At 38.5% G+C, this 15,192-nt stretch overlaps 2 protein-coding genes across 5 annotated transcripts; one reads left to right on the top strand and one right to left on the bottom strand.

The window, feature by feature from the left end:
* Positions 1-2,432: 2,432 nt before the first annotated feature.
* On the bottom strand, positions 2,433-2,994 carry LOC131321858 (large ribosomal subunit protein eL27-like). The gene has a single exon (XM_058352826.1). It carries the CDS (start codon positions 2,989-2,991, stop codon positions 2,752-2,754), a length of 240 nt encoding a protein of 79 aa, XP_058208809.1. The 5' UTR covers positions 2,992-2,994; the 3' UTR covers positions 2,433-2,751.
* Positions 2,995-6,144: 3,150 nt separating this feature from the next.
* Positions 6,145-14,839, top strand: LOC131321860 (protein PAT1 homolog). Of its 4 annotated transcripts, XM_058352828.1 has the most exons (5): positions 6,145-6,580; positions 7,756-7,892; positions 9,290-9,346; positions 9,921-9,987; positions 12,325-14,839. In XM_058352828.1, the coding sequence occupies exons 1-5, from the start codon at positions 6,493-6,495 to the stop codon at positions 14,385-14,387; spliced, it is 2,412 nt and encodes an 803-aa protein (XP_058208811.1). In that variant the 5' UTR covers positions 6,145-6,492; the 3' UTR covers positions 14,388-14,839. The 4 variants fall into 4 exon arrangements, with proteins under 4 accessions (XP_058208811.1, XP_058208812.1, XP_058208813.1 ...); XM_058352829.1 differs by lacking the exon at positions 9,290-9,346; XM_058352830.1 differs by lacking the exons at positions 7,756-7,892; positions 9,290-9,346.
* The last annotated feature ends 353 nt before the right edge of the window (positions 14,840-15,192 follow it).

The raw sequence follows: 15,192 nt of genomic DNA on the forward strand, positions 1-15,192 counted from the left end.
AGTGTAGAAAACGGGAGATAGGGGATCATGTGTGTATGTGCTTCCCCTCTTTTCAGGGCAATTGATTTTGAAGCACCTTGACTTCTAAGGGTCTCTTTTTCATCTTTTTTTCTTTCTTTCTTTCTTTCTTTCCCTTCATTACATTTACCTTAAAGTTGTATTGCATATTATTCTACTACAATGTGATCCATCTTCATCGATCCTTTGTTTTACTCACATTTCTGTTTGGATGGGATTTGAGATGTGTGTTTTGCCCTTCAATTTGGGGCCACTTTGAACGTCCTTAATTTAGGACTTTATCAGTTGTATATTTTTATAAAACTTACAATTGATTGAATGTACTTAATTGTATGTATGACCAAATAACAACTGTCAAGTGTATTAATTAATTAAAATATTTCTAAGATTTGTACGATTTTGGAATTAGTTATGGTATTAATTAATTAAAATATTTCTAAGATTTGTACGATTTTGGAATTAGTTATGGGATCAAATTAATTTTCTACATCCACGAGCTCAGAACGAATCATTTACTACTACTTAATTTCTAGACTCAAGAGCATGACAAGTTGCAATGCCTTCTTGCATAATATATAAGCGCCCAAATCTCATTTTGAGAGACCTGTTAAGGAAGAAGGGAAATATCATAAAATCAAATACTCCTGTGTGTGTCTGAGAGAGAGAGAGAGAGAGAGAGAGAGAGAGAGAGAGAGAGAGAGAGAGAGGTTCCCGAACTAGCAATAAAGAGAGAGAGAGAGAGAGAGAGAGAGAGAGAGAGGTTCCCGAACTAGCAATAAAGGTAAAAAAAGGTAAAAAGAAAGAACACTTCCTCTCTTCTTCATTTTTTCTTTTTCTTTTCTTTTCTTTTAAAGAGGTAGCTTAGTGACTAATTAGTGAGATGTTTCCTGGAGGATGGGGGGGTGGCTATCATTATTTTCCTTGTATTGGAAAACATGCCTTACTTGTGCAGATGAGACCCACACACAAAAATTATAAAAGAGGTTGAGGAGCTTAATTTTAAATACCCTGCCAAAATTTGACCGTTATAGGTTGGAAGATAGCGTGGGAAGACAACTACATTCACGGACTTTTGGGCCCCTAATTCCATGAGGCAGGGATAGGGATGGGCTCTACATAAATGGGTACTATAGTCTAAAGTGAAATTAATTGTATACTCCACTAGGACCACTACTTAATTAGCACTCAATTTGTCCATGATCGATATTGATCGAGCAATGGTAATTAATGTTTCGATATACAGGAAACTTATATATATCTGAGTCTAAGAAAGTTTCATTGCATGTTTGCTTAAATATTCAAAGCGGTTAAAGTATCTACATTAGTTTTTGTTAGTCTATTATACTTTGATAATAATCTCCGCAATTAATTGTTCAACTCAAATTTACAAATCACTAAGATTGTTAAGCCGTGTTCGTTAAGAATGCGTTTGGATCATATGATGGACTTGTGGCTAGCTAACTTTTCAAAAGCTAGCATATATCTCATCTTATTATCTGTAAAATTCCATAATCGAGCATAGGTATGGCCTAATAATTAGGATGACAAACTATATAAGTTTACTTGTCTCCTTCATCAACCCATACAGAATTTTTTACTTTTAAGGAAACATATACTTCCAGCTGCTATATTTGTTCAAAGCATCAACATGCAAACACATGCAAGGTTACAAAACTCGAGCAGTTTCCTTTCAGAAAAAAAAAAAAAGAAACCCCGAGCATTTCGATTATTCTACTTTAGTGTCCAGCTACATTAGCCTAAGACTTTCTTTTGGTCATATGGCAGGATGTTGGGGTTAGTAGTTATTACTTAGTAGTTACAACTGGAGTCGAGCACCTCCTTCGTAAGGCCTCGAACTCATGACCTCTCCCTTAAGAGGGAGTCGGGAGAGCAAGGAACCAACCACACTAGGTGGTGTTCCTTGGTCTAAGACTTGACCCAACATTGATCTTACTAACATGGACAGAAAGAGCCCATTTGGCTTCCGTTTGTTCAGGATGGCTAACAACTTTACCAGCACTAATATTTGAATAGTATGGGCAAAAAAAGTCCATTGGGCTCCCTTTTGGTGATTTAGCAAGAAATCCACATACCTATCTGTTCCAGGTTGGGCAACCTTGGCCCAATATCAAGTTTGCAACACTTGATCCAGTGGACGTTTTCAACTTCTTAGCAGTTTAATTGGTATACTTTTGGAATGGTGTTCTACGCTCTCGTTCTCATTTTCGCTCACGTGCATTATGTGACTTTAGCTCATAAGAATCGGCATCGGAGGCAACTACTGTGGTCTCTTTCACTGTAAATGGTTTGTTATCTTTTAAATTGTAGCATTGACTAGCTTCCAATCTTTTTGCTCTCTTTTCCTGTTATTGATCCACTCAAATAGAAAATGGAAATGGTAGAATGAAGTGCAATAGAGGTAATCATATCATATATAGATATAGAAGTTCGATCAGCTATCAATTTTCTACTCAAAGCTGTGATCTTGGGTATTGAAAATACGTACACATGATTTCTAATTCTTTTGAAGTGCCTGTGTCTGTCTGGGTCTAAGAAATGGAGTACTTGATTGGATTGGAATGCCTATGTAAATCCAACTCTCCAAAAACACAGGTACAATGTCCCACCTCCATGCTTCAAACAACAATCGAACTACAACCACAAACAAGATTATGCTACCAAGTTCGAAAGATGATGATGATACATAAGTGGGACATATAAATGTAACCTAAATCAACCATTGTAGTTCACAACCTTGATGAACGCCTTCACGTGAGACTTCTTCGCCGTCTTCTTTGAAGAGTCCTTTCGGATCACCTTCTTAGGGTACTTGGAAATGCCAGCGACGACGCAGCGGGTGTAGGGACGGTTGCGAGTGCTGTTGTCGAAGGACTGGGCGACAACGGCTTTGAGGCCCTCGTAGCGGCTTTGGGTTACGATCACTGCATTGTTTGGTTTCAAGAACTTCACCATTTTCGCTTCACTCCGTATAGGGGGTCGTAAATTATATATGGTTTTTGGTGGGGTGCAACGTGATAAGCGTTTTAGTGTGAGCTCAACTTGTTTATTAAACGAGTCTAAAATTGGAGTTATAGTTTAGAACGGGCCAAATTTTAAAGAGTAGTAACCAATTCAACGCCAAACGTCTTTGTTCCTTTCTTCATTTTTCTTAATGTATGCCAATTTTGTTTCTCCGTTCTACTTGCCTTTTGCTCTATTGCCCGTATGTGAATTTTTTATTTTGGAAGAGATTAAGTCGAATTATATGTAAGATAACCCGGACACCATTTAACCGTTGAGCCAAAAAAAGTTATCAATGGGGTGAGGTTTAGAAATATGCATCGCACCGAAGTACTAAGGGGGTGTTCCACTTTCTCCAAAAAGAACTTTTTGGAAAAAGAAGGTAATTTCAAACTCAAATATAATAAAAATGAAAAATATTTTTTCAATTTTTTTTTTGCACCATTTAAAAGATCTTAATGAGATCTATCAAACAAGATTCATATTAGTAGAAAAATTATTTGCATAAGCACATAATTTTTAAGCTTGAAATTGCCTCCTTTTTCAAAAAGTAACTTTTCCAAGTTACTAGAAGTCTAGAACGGCCCTTAAAAAATCTTACCAACAAACAACTACATCACCGACCTTTGATCTTTTGATTTCAACGGGTCCCTTAATGTCACCGACCTTTGATCTTTTGATTTCAACGGGTCCCTTAATGTCGACACGTGTTCCACATGAGCCTCACTTTTCAAACTTCATATAGCAATGAAGCTCTACATATGTAGCAATGAAGCTCTGCATATGATAGCTTAAATACCACCTGGGTTGGTGTCCGAGTTGGTCAACTTGTACTAACCCCGGTGGGATCAGTAGGTCGCGGGATTGACAAATTCTGGGGCAGTGCCCTCATGGCTCGGGTCTTCGGATCCTTCTGATTCTCCCCTATTGACCGGTTTGGTCTTAGGTGGTGTAGTGCTCACCTTTGGATTTTGGTCCTCTTCCAAAGACTCGTTGCGGATTTGGATGGTCCTATAGTCACGCCTAATCACCCCTCCCAGCCCTTTTGCTTAGGGAGAAAAGAAAAAAAAAAGATAGCTTAAATCACACACATAGTACACGCTACGGGGATTGTTTGGTTCACTCGATTATTTCTTATTTATCATTTCTTAAACGTATGTTGTAACCAAAAAAAATAAATGAATAGTGTAATGACTTTGTAATTTTGTATCAATCAAATCTGTAAGCCCTCAGTAAGAGTGTCTTTTTTTCTTCCCCAATTTAATTTATATTCTTTTCTTTTTTTTTATCCGCAATTTATATTCTTATTTTACTTCCCCACTTACGCATGAATAAATAAATACATATCTTGTTAATGATTAACAAAAGGAACTTCATTATTTACCTCCTTACCTTCCTATCTTGGGATCCTCACTGGCACCTTTGTAGGACAGGATCATTTTGTCGAAATTGCTTGTGAAACCTAGGGCTGTCAAGAAAAATCGAATCGTGAAATCGGTCCGGACTAATTCGATCCGTGGTTTTTAGATTTTGTCCGTAGATTAATGGTCCGGACACGGATTTAAAAATTAAAAAACCGTGAGATACGGATTAGGATTGGATTTTCATTTCAAAACCGTGGATTAACCGAACCGGACCGTGAGATATTAAAAAAAAAATGAAAATATAGATATGTGTGTGTAATATATATAAATAATTATAATTTTACTAATGTGCTTGTTTGTTTTGAGAAACTAATTTGCTATTTTTTGTTTGGTTTTTATGGGATGTAATAAGTAAATCATGCTCGATCAGAATTTGTGTATTTTGGATAATGCTTAGTTTTATTTGGTTGCTTCCTTGCTGCCTATACCATGTTTATTGCCTTAATGTCTTTATTGCCTTTAAAATTTGGACAATGTTTATGGAAATTAGTGTTTGCATTTTTATTTGAAATATGATCATGGTAGTAACATCATTTTATTTTTTTGAAAGGGAATCCGTGGATAAAATCGGGACCGAACCGTGATTTACGGTTCGAAATCCGTTCGGAATCCGAACCGAACCGTGAGACTTTTGAATTAGAATTGGATTGCATTTTCTAAAAATCGTGAGATACGGATTAAGATTGGATTCATACGAATCCGATCCAGACCGTGGACAGGCCTAGTGAAACTTTTCTTAGTCCACTTCAATGATGGAAATTTTTTACTTCTTTGAATTCATCGAGAATATTACTCTCTCAAAATCATATCATCGCATACCGATTTATATGTTTTAAAGACATAATTTGTGTCGTGATTCGTGAAGATGAAAGAAATAACTTTTGAAACACTAAAATGTAGTAGTAGGTATTTTTTATAACATAATGGCCTGTTTGGATGCAGCGATGTGAAGGGAGATTATGATATCCCCTCTCCTAATACGGGGGCCCGTGCATATGGTGTGGTTTGGGAAGTCCAAAACTAGGGTGGATATCTTAGAGCATCTCCAGTCTTCACCCATATTTTTTCTCAAATTTGAGTCAAATTTTGGGTAAAAACCCATTTTGGGTAGACACGTCTCCAACCATCAAACCCAAATTTTACACATCTCCCTCTTTCTCTCCCTCTCTAACTAGCCGTTGGAGAAATAGGTCAAGGCCAAAGTTGTCTCAGATTTGGGCAAAAAAATGGGTAAAACCCAAAATGGGGAAGGGTTTGGGTTAAAGATTGAAGAGAGATTTTTGTGATTTTTACCTCATTTTTAAATTTGAGTCTTAAAATGGGTCAAGGCTGGAGATGCTCTTAATACCCCTGCTCCATAATCCCCCCTAATACCCTCTGAGGGGGCTTACACATGGCTTGGGTAGGAGCCGGCTGTGTGAAATTCCCTCTTATAATACACCTTCTCTCTTCCATTCAACTACAAAAACAATCTTATCCCCCTATTTTATACCTCATCCAAATCATGTATTATTCAATCTCTCCGTCACATCAATATGGACCCACCCTTCTTATATAATATCCCTTACTATCCAATCTTCCTTCTTACATAATACCTCCAAACCTAATATCTCATCCAAAACGAGCTCTAAATGTTATGAAGCGAGTGATAAATATAATTAAAAACTAACCCCTCTAATAAGTAAAAACCGGTGAACTCATGTTGAGCATCTTCACTCTCTCTCTCTCTCTCTCTCTCTCTCAACAAATTCCAACAGTAGTTATCCAATGCCCGGGATTCTTTTATCCCGCAAAGAGTCTCTCTGTTCTAGCAGAAAATACTTACATGAATTCCAATACCCATACTGTACAGATAATCCTGTTAGATATCCACGCAAACCCTTGAAATTTATCTCCTAAAGGGTCTCTCGTGCTTCGTCTCTTTCTCTCTCTTAAATGTTCTTTTCCCGCTGATATTTTTTTTTATTTTATCAGGGTTTTGAATTTCTCGGTTTCCTTTGTTAATTAATAGATAGAAGCATATTTAGATATGGATGGATTTGGATTTGAAGTTGGGGGTAGTATTCAAGAGACTCCCAATCCTCAGGATCTTAACCAATTCGGCGCCAGCTCAGCAGGTTCGCTCTGAATTTTGAGCTTTATATCTACTGTTGAGCTTCAATTTGTTGCTTCTTCTTTTCTTTTCTTTTTTTATATTTATTGATCTATTTGATTGTGCACTTCTATGTTTTTCATCTAAATGTTCATCTCTCGGTTCATTTTTGTCATACTTGATTTCGATCAGTGGCTGAGCCAGAAGCACAGAATTTCACCTCGAAGCATACATTTTTTGCCTTCTTATTTAGTAATTAAGGAAGTAAGTGAATTGTAGTGCAAATGTATAAGGAGGTGAATTGAAGTGCAAATAAGGTATTGGGAGAGGACGAAAGCAATGGTGGTGGTCGGGCTAGAGAAAGAACGAGAGAAAACAATGAGATGGCAAGATGGAGACAAAGAAAGTGGAATGGATGAGGAATTATGAGGGGCTAGAGAAAAGACGAAAGAAAACAATGAGACGGCAAGATGGAGACAAAGAAAGTGGAATGGATGAGGAATTATGACTATGTATGGAGGATTTATTGGGGGAATATCAATAGGAGGTGGCCAACTTCTTAAAGTTTGAATTCGTAGGAAAAATTTATATTTATTTTAGTATCTATAGGGACAAAAGGGACAAAGTAGAATGGCTCCTAAATTCTGCATATAGAAGTGTTATTTCCAAAAGTTGGTTGGGCAATTGCCGCGCTTGTCTTTTAACATGTCTGCCACCAATTTTTACCCTTGAGAGAGGGAAAAAAATCCAGAATTTTGGTTTGAAGTTATTCTGTTTTTTTGGTCAAACGGAAACTTAGTTTGAAGTTATTCGTCCCTCTCTTTGTTAGTTTTCTATTCAACGCAAATTTACCCACTAATTTGCGTATTTGTGAGTTCTTAACTGTTTATTTTTTTTAAATGACGAACAATCAAGGAATCAGGTTTGCTGAGTCTGTTGTCCATTGCAGTTTGGCCGTCAGTCTCAATCACGATATTCTTGCAGTGTAGTCTGAATATCTAAGAAGCACAACATTTTTAACGGCCTCACGTATTGTGTCCAAAACATGCATGTACACTCTTTGGACACGTGGTTCAGTTTTCCTGATGTTCAAACCTTTATCCGTCTGGGGTCAAACTATTGGTTCAAATCTTGACATGTTCTTCTCTATGCATTTGTTTTATTTTCTTATGTTTTGCTTCTAAAATGCTGAAAATACAGTCTTTGATGCATCACAATATGCATTCTTCGGTAACAATGTGGGTGAGGAAGTTGAGTTGGGGGGACTAGAACACGAGGAAGATTATTTTCCGCCAGTTGAGCATGATGATGAAGAGTTTCTGTTCAATCAAGAAGAGGTTACTTCTTGCTTGTTGATTTCAGTCTTTAACCTATTCTATGCATGTGTAGTATAGCTCAATATCTATATGTTTAGTGTTTGCTTTATTGTTATGGAAATTCTCCGATTTCTCTGTGTATTTTTGTATACCGTAGGCCTCGTAAGATCTACTTATTCTGGGGGCGATATTGTCACTAGATATTCGTTATGCTCTATGAAATGAAGTTAGGTAGGGTGTCAAGTGGGGGTCTGTGTCTAAGCTTTGGATGCATACCTGTCGAGTTGCAACAAAGGGGACTTCACAAATTTAGAGGAGACCATGCAACCTTCTTTATGTGTGATAATTTTGTTGGGAATTTGTAACTCATTCAACTTTTTAATGACTTCTAATTTTGTATTCTAATTATTATTCTGTTGTTACCTGTTTCCCAATCTTCATTCTGCGTATGCACGGGAAGTATTATTTTATTGTCGATGTAATTCTTTTGTAAGTTGCACTTTGGAGACCCCTAAGAAAAGTCAAAAGAGCAAGGTTTTTCATTATTATTAAGGGTGTATTGTTTCATAAGCTGGCCGCAAGAAGGTAATGAACATGAGGTTACGATTTAAGTTTGATTCGCTAAAAAAATTGTTTTCAAATGCTTTTTTCCCCTTTGACCATATAGTGCTGTTGATTATTTGGATTTTTCCTGTGGTTGAATTTCCTGTATTTGGTTCCTAAACATCCGTTATTTCTTGGTTCAAAGGTCTGAGTTCTATTTAGTTTCTACTATTTTAGATAGAATGATATCTACGATTCTGTTGTCCTGAAAGGAGCAGCATTTCTTTGCAAGATTCATGGTTCCAGGTGTTTTTTTGCCGCTACAATTGCATTGATCTTATTGGATGGTGAATTCGTCTACGGTTTTGAGTAAACTAATATGGTTGAAGTATTTTTCCATACATAGACATGATCGGATATTGCTCTTTTTTGTTTTCCATCCTTTGGTTTATGACTGAATATCTCTCTCTTTTCTTCAGAGAAACTTATGAATAGACTGAAATATGGATACCTTCATTGCATAACCTCACGATGTTTTTGTTTTTAGATTTCATGTTTTAGGCAGAGTGATTAGTGGGATTGCTTTAGTTAGTAAATGTTTCTCGTTGGCAGTGCCAAGGATCCTCTTTTCCCTTTTCTAGGGGTCATTGATAGAATAGCAAAAGACTGGTAAATTAGTTTTTTCCTGAAAGTCATCCGTGTTCACATTCTTTTCAGAAATATTGAGTTTGCCGAGTTCCCCAGGAGGAGGAAATGAGAGGGCTTTGGCATTCGCCTCTCGCGTTTGCTCCCTTTGTGTCTGTTTGTGTATTTGCTTTGTAGCTATGTGTGAATTATTTATGTATGTAACTAAATATGTTGTTTCTTGCTTGTAGGATGAAGTTGTAGGATCTTTATCTGATATTGATGATCTTGCCAGCACGTTTTCAAAGGTTGGTTTCTATGGGATGTAGGAGATACTTGCATGAACAATATGTTGCATAATTGGTAATTATCAAAAGGGAAAACTTGTATCTTTGTTTCAGTCTTACTTTAAGATGAATGAAGTTTGCTATTCTATCCATACGAATTTCACTACCCTGTTTGTTTGTCTTTCTAGTCAATGGTGCAACTATGGAAACAACAATATTTTCTTTGATTGGAGATATTTGAAAAGTTCATTAGAAGGTGGATTCTATTCCTTTAAATGGTTTCCTAAACTGTCAATCGAGGCTTCCTTGAACCTTTCATAGATTGCAAACATAGGCTTCCTTGATGTTTTTTTCAACTGGTTTTGTTTGTTTCTTTCTTCTATCATTCAAATTGGCAAAGTGTGATACGCTAGCATAACAAGCATGAATAGTTCATTTTCATGTAATCGAACAATGCCATCGATGGTGTGTTAGATTTATGGTCATTGCAAAACCTTGAAGATAAATCTGGAGCTTTCTATAGTAACAACACGCAAGTATGTTATGTAACAGTGTTTCTGTTCCTTGATTTACTTTCTTTTGTATCTCCCGGCAGCTAAACAAAGTTGTTAGTGGCGGATCAAGGAGGGCAGGAATAATTGGTGATAGGGGCTCTAGAGAAAGTGAGTATGACTATCGCAGATTTAATTCACATAAGCATGTCCATGTCTTGCATTGCATTGTTCTTGAGACCCATTCTCTTTGAAAGGGAATCAACATTCTATCTCCACCATTGAGTTTACTCAATCTAACTCATATTGATGTTTTTAAGCCAATTAGCTATTAGAGTCTTAGCTCTTATTACGTCGGTCTTCCAGTGTTTTAGAAAATCATCTTGCTCCTAATTTATCTTTTTGTTTGTTAGTTGAGATTCAATGACAACATATTTGCATTATTTTTCCTTCTGGATGACTTACTATTGCATTCGTATCACATTTTGAAGTTGCCTATTAGATGCTGTCATACTTACTTGGGAACTGCATTCAAGTTTGAATATCAATTGAAGTTCTTAGTGCTATAATGTTCGTTAGTGGTCTTATATTTGCTGCACAGCAATGCATAGACTTCATTTTGCTCGTTAAGGTTTGTGGTACATGATTGTGATCGTGTATCCTAATGGAGAACTCTCAAGAGGAATTCCAATTTGTTCGATTTATGTGATATGTTGACGCTCCCTGTTAAGACTTGCTGGCCATAAGATAGTCTCTTTAGAGACTTGGTTACCTTTGTTACCAGCATTTTGTGATGAGGATTAGGCTGAAGAAAATGAAGGCAAAGACAATGATGTGACCACATCACCAACCCTGTTTGATTTGACTTCCACTGCGGTGATTGTGTATGCACATATTCAGCTATTCAAGTGGAAGTTAGGGAAGATGACAGTTTCACCATTCCAATATTGAGCAATGATGTTGGGTGTATGGATGGTAATCATCTCCTTTGGCCTTTCTTTCCCTCTATGGTTTCTTTAAGGCCATTTTTTAATTGAGTATCTGGCTTGATTCTCCAGAAGAGAAAGGAGATACCCTTTGTCCTTGTGTAGACCATTACAATATTTTCTTAGAGCCTGAACCGGCATTAATCCAAATCATTGCTTCCGTGTCTTGAGTCACTGGTAACTGTCCGTCATCCATCTTTCTTCTCACCTGTTCTCGTCCTCTCACATAGCTAGGAAACTCAACCAGAATAGTGCATTCTTCAAGCTGTCCTTCCGGGGAAATAAAAAGGAAAGAAATGATTTAGATTTCATGTGTTATAAATCAGAGGAGACTTGAGCAGGTTAACCATTGAATCAAGATTTATGTTGCAAACCCCAGCGGTCTTGCAAGGCTCCAGGAGTCAAAGTCATATGTCCCGTACCAGTCAGCTTACCGTGTGTATCATTAGGGGTATTGTTTTTTTCATGGATATGCTACCTAACTGTACGAATGCATTGTGGCATACCGGTCTGGATTTATCGATATGTTCGTTTCATTTTTATCAGATTTTCTAAATTTATAAGATTCTTTCAAATTTACTACAGTCCGTGAGGTATTTAGATAACATGCCATAAATAGAATTGTAATTAAAAGGAACTGCATACGGGGGAATATTGGAAAGAGCGTCTTTCTTGCTCACATGAGAGAGAGAGAGCTGCACTATGTCTGCATAATTTGCTTTTGATAATGGAGAATGAGTGCAAGTTGAAACTGACAAAAGATTCAAAGTAATAAATGGGGTGACTCTGGCCTTTTTAACACAATAACCGAGGGAGCGTTGCGGAATTTATTAATTGATCTTTGTTATTCAATAAATTGATTGTTTTTTGTTACATCCATTTTTTATAAACATATGGTCGGAAAGCACCAAAATAGGGCTAAAACCATGTAGACTTTGGAACAAGCCTAAAACCATGTGAGTGGCCCAGTTATGAAACAGATGTTCTTTAGTACGGTATTAAGTTTCAACGGGAATGGAATGTCCCGGGATGTGGCAGCCTGTTCGGAGTCGCTCTGCCATGAGTAGTTCCAGCTCTTGTTGCTTACCATACATGCATTGTTTTGCAATAGAACTGGACTATAATGGTTTAGTGTGGGTGACTGTTAGTATGTGCTCTTGAGAAAAGGAAGAGATGGTAAGAAGTTTGCTTAGAAGCACATTTCAGGTATTCATTTTGTTTTTGAGCTACCCTACTCCATCTAAAGAAGGTAGTTGTATCTGTGCTCTACTTGGTCCTGGTTGTTGGTTTTTGCTTTGTGGTGAAGGGAAATATTTAGCTTATTATGTGATATTATTGTGTCAAAAGTTTCCCTCCTTAAAACTGGGATGCTGTGTTTTAACTCCATGTGGCTCGTTTTTCATGCTATTCACTGTTCAAATTTCAAATGCTTGTGCCTGGGTTTTAGGCATTAAGTTCCACTTTCTCTTGCAATCAATCCATCTTAGGTGCTTTATTAACTGCTTACATATGTTCATGATAGGTTCATCTGCAGCTGAATGGGCACAAGATGCAGAGTTCCCAAATTGGTCTGATCAGCAAATACTTGATGCAGATATCACTCAGGAAGGCAAAAGATGGTCATCACAGCAGCTACATTCCTCTCCTGCTCAACTTCCGGAATCAAAACCTTTGTACAGGGCATCTTCATACCCTGAGCAGCAACAGCAGCACCACCTCCACCACCAACTTTTTTCCAGTGAACCAATTCTTGTCCCAAAATCATCATTTACTTCATATCCCCCTCCTGGTGGTGGATCTCAGCAATCTTCACCAAACTACCAGTTACAGCATTCTAACATGCCATATCATCCTGGAGGGCCCCAGATGCCGCTGTCCACATCCAACCTCTCTCCCTACTCCAACCCTCAGTTTCAAATTGGTGGGAATTTGCCCCAGTACACTCCTCCGGGTCTATCTGCTAATACCGGACTGCAAAACCAATGGATAAACCAGACAAATATGTTTCCTGGAGACAGTTCCAGCATCTTAAGCAATTTGTTGCCGCAGCAATTACCTCTTCGAAATGCTTTAATGCCACAGCAGTTAATGCCACAACAGCAATCACAGCAACACAGACCACCTCCATTTCAGCCGTCATATGGTCATTTATCAGGGCTGCAATCCCAACTATTTAATCCCCACATCTCTCCAACCCCACTGATGATGAACAAGCTTGAAGCAGTGCTTGGTTTGGCTGATTTGAGAGATCAAAGACCTAGACCAATATCAAAAGGAAGACAGAACTTCCGTTATTCTCAACAGGGCTCAGAGTGGTGTAGCCAGAAGAGTGATAGCGGGTGGCCACAATTCAGATCCAAGTACATGACGACTGATGAAATTGAGAGTATTCTAAGAATGCAGCTTGCGGCAACACATAGTAATGAACCATACGTGGATGATTTTTACCACCAGGCTTGTCTAGCAAAAAAATCTGCTGGTGCAAAGTTGAGACACCACTTCTGCCCAACTCACCTGAGGGATCTTCCTCCCGGAGCTAGGGCTAATGCTGAGCCACATGCTTATCTCCAGGTGGATGCTCTTGGGAGGGTTGCCTTCCCTTCCATTCGTAGGCCACGGCCGCTTCTTGAGGTTGACCCACCAAATTCATTTGGTGCTGGCCCCACTGAACGAAAAACATCTGAGAAACCCTTGGAACAGGAGCCAATGCTTGCAGCCAGAGTAGCTATTGAGGATGGCCTGTGTTTGCTCCTTGATGTGGATGACATTGACCGCTTTATTCCATTCAATCAGCTCCAAGATATAGGTGAGACTCATTTGAGAAGAAGGCGGCAGGTACTGTTGGAAGGGCTAGCAACATCGCTTCAGCTGGTAGACCCACTAGGCAAAAACGGCCACACTGTTGATTTAGCTCCTAAGGACGACCTCATTTTTTTACGGTTAGTCTCTCTTCCCAAGGGCCGGAAGCTGCTGTCAAGGTACCTTCAGCTTCTCACTCCAGGTGGTGAGCTTCTCAGAATAGTCTGCATGGCTATTTTTCGCCATTTGAGGTTCTTGTTCGGCAGCATACCAACTGATAGTGGAGCAGCTGAATCAACCATCAACCTTTCAAGGGTTGTCGCATCATGTGTTGGTGGCATGGAGCTTAAAGCGCTTGGTGCTTGTCTTGCATCTGTGGTCTGTTCCTCTGAGCATCCTCCATTCCGCCCAATTGGGAACTCAGCTGGAGACGGGGCTTCTGTTATCTTGAAATCCGTTCTTGAGAGGGCAACTGAACTCCTAACTGATCCTACCGTTGATGGAAATTGTAGCATGCCTAATAGGGCCTTTTGGCAGGCCTCCTTTGATGCGTTTTTTGGGCTTCTGGCCAAGTATTGTTTCAATAAGTATGATACTATCATGCAGTCGATAATCTTGCAAGCCTTGCCTGAGACAGCTGTTATTGGGGCAGATGCAGCTAGAGCTATCATCAGTAAAGAGATGCCAGTTGAGCTCTTACATGCAAGTCTTCCTCATACTAATGAGCATCAAAGGAAGCTCCTTTTGGATTTTGCGCAGCGCTCCATGCCCGTGTTAAGAGTCTAATGGTCTTACTGGAGGGAGTGGTGACTCATAAGGCTTGTGGGGAGCCATGGAAGAAATGATTCCTGAAGAATGTGAATAGAACTTGTGATGGCCAGTGATGTTGTGGAGTACTGGTCCACGGTTTTTTGTTTTCGTTGGAATAAGTTGCATCAACATCATGGTGTTGAAGTTAGAGGGATGGGGGTATAACAAATAGCAGTTGGTTTAGCTTTTTAGACATACGTGTTTAGTGGCCTGAGAGAGCATTGAATTGTGCTCGTGCTTGTGCTTGTACTTGTACTTCTCTTTCCTTATGTACGTATTTCTGGACTTAGGGAGCTTATTTTAGTGCTCTGTTGTGGAGTTCAACGTTAGTGATGAGGCAGAAGGTTTCCTCGACTATTAATGTTCAAGGAGTTAAGAAGAATGCTGTCCTTACATCTATCAGACAGGGTATTGTTGTTCTGCTGGCAGAATAGACTATGTGAATGTGCAAATGTTGATGTCCGTTTGCCAAATGTGATGATCCCGACTTCTTCAGCCTCCTTCACCCTGATATCAGTACCATAAAAGAATGTGGTAGCTTATAATTTGCTTTTGTTGTCCTATGCTTATATTGCATTTTGTTGTTAGTAGAATAAATTAGTTACCACTGCAACTTCTGGTGCCATACTAACGTATAAAGGCCTGAAGTTGCCTAGCAAAATTCAGTGGAGCTTGTTTTGTTATACTGCCAGCAGACAAAGTGAAACACACAGAATTTGATTTTTGCACTCTCTTTTGTATAGATACAGCACCTATTTTTGTTCTTACAACGTAAAATTAT

The sequence above is a fragment of the Rhododendron vialii genome, chromosome 4a, assembly GCF_030253575.1.
Source record: "Rhododendron vialii isolate Sample 1 chromosome 4a, ASM3025357v1".
Taxonomy (NCBI): Eukaryota; Viridiplantae; Streptophyta; class Magnoliopsida; order Ericales; family Ericaceae; genus Rhododendron; species Rhododendron vialii.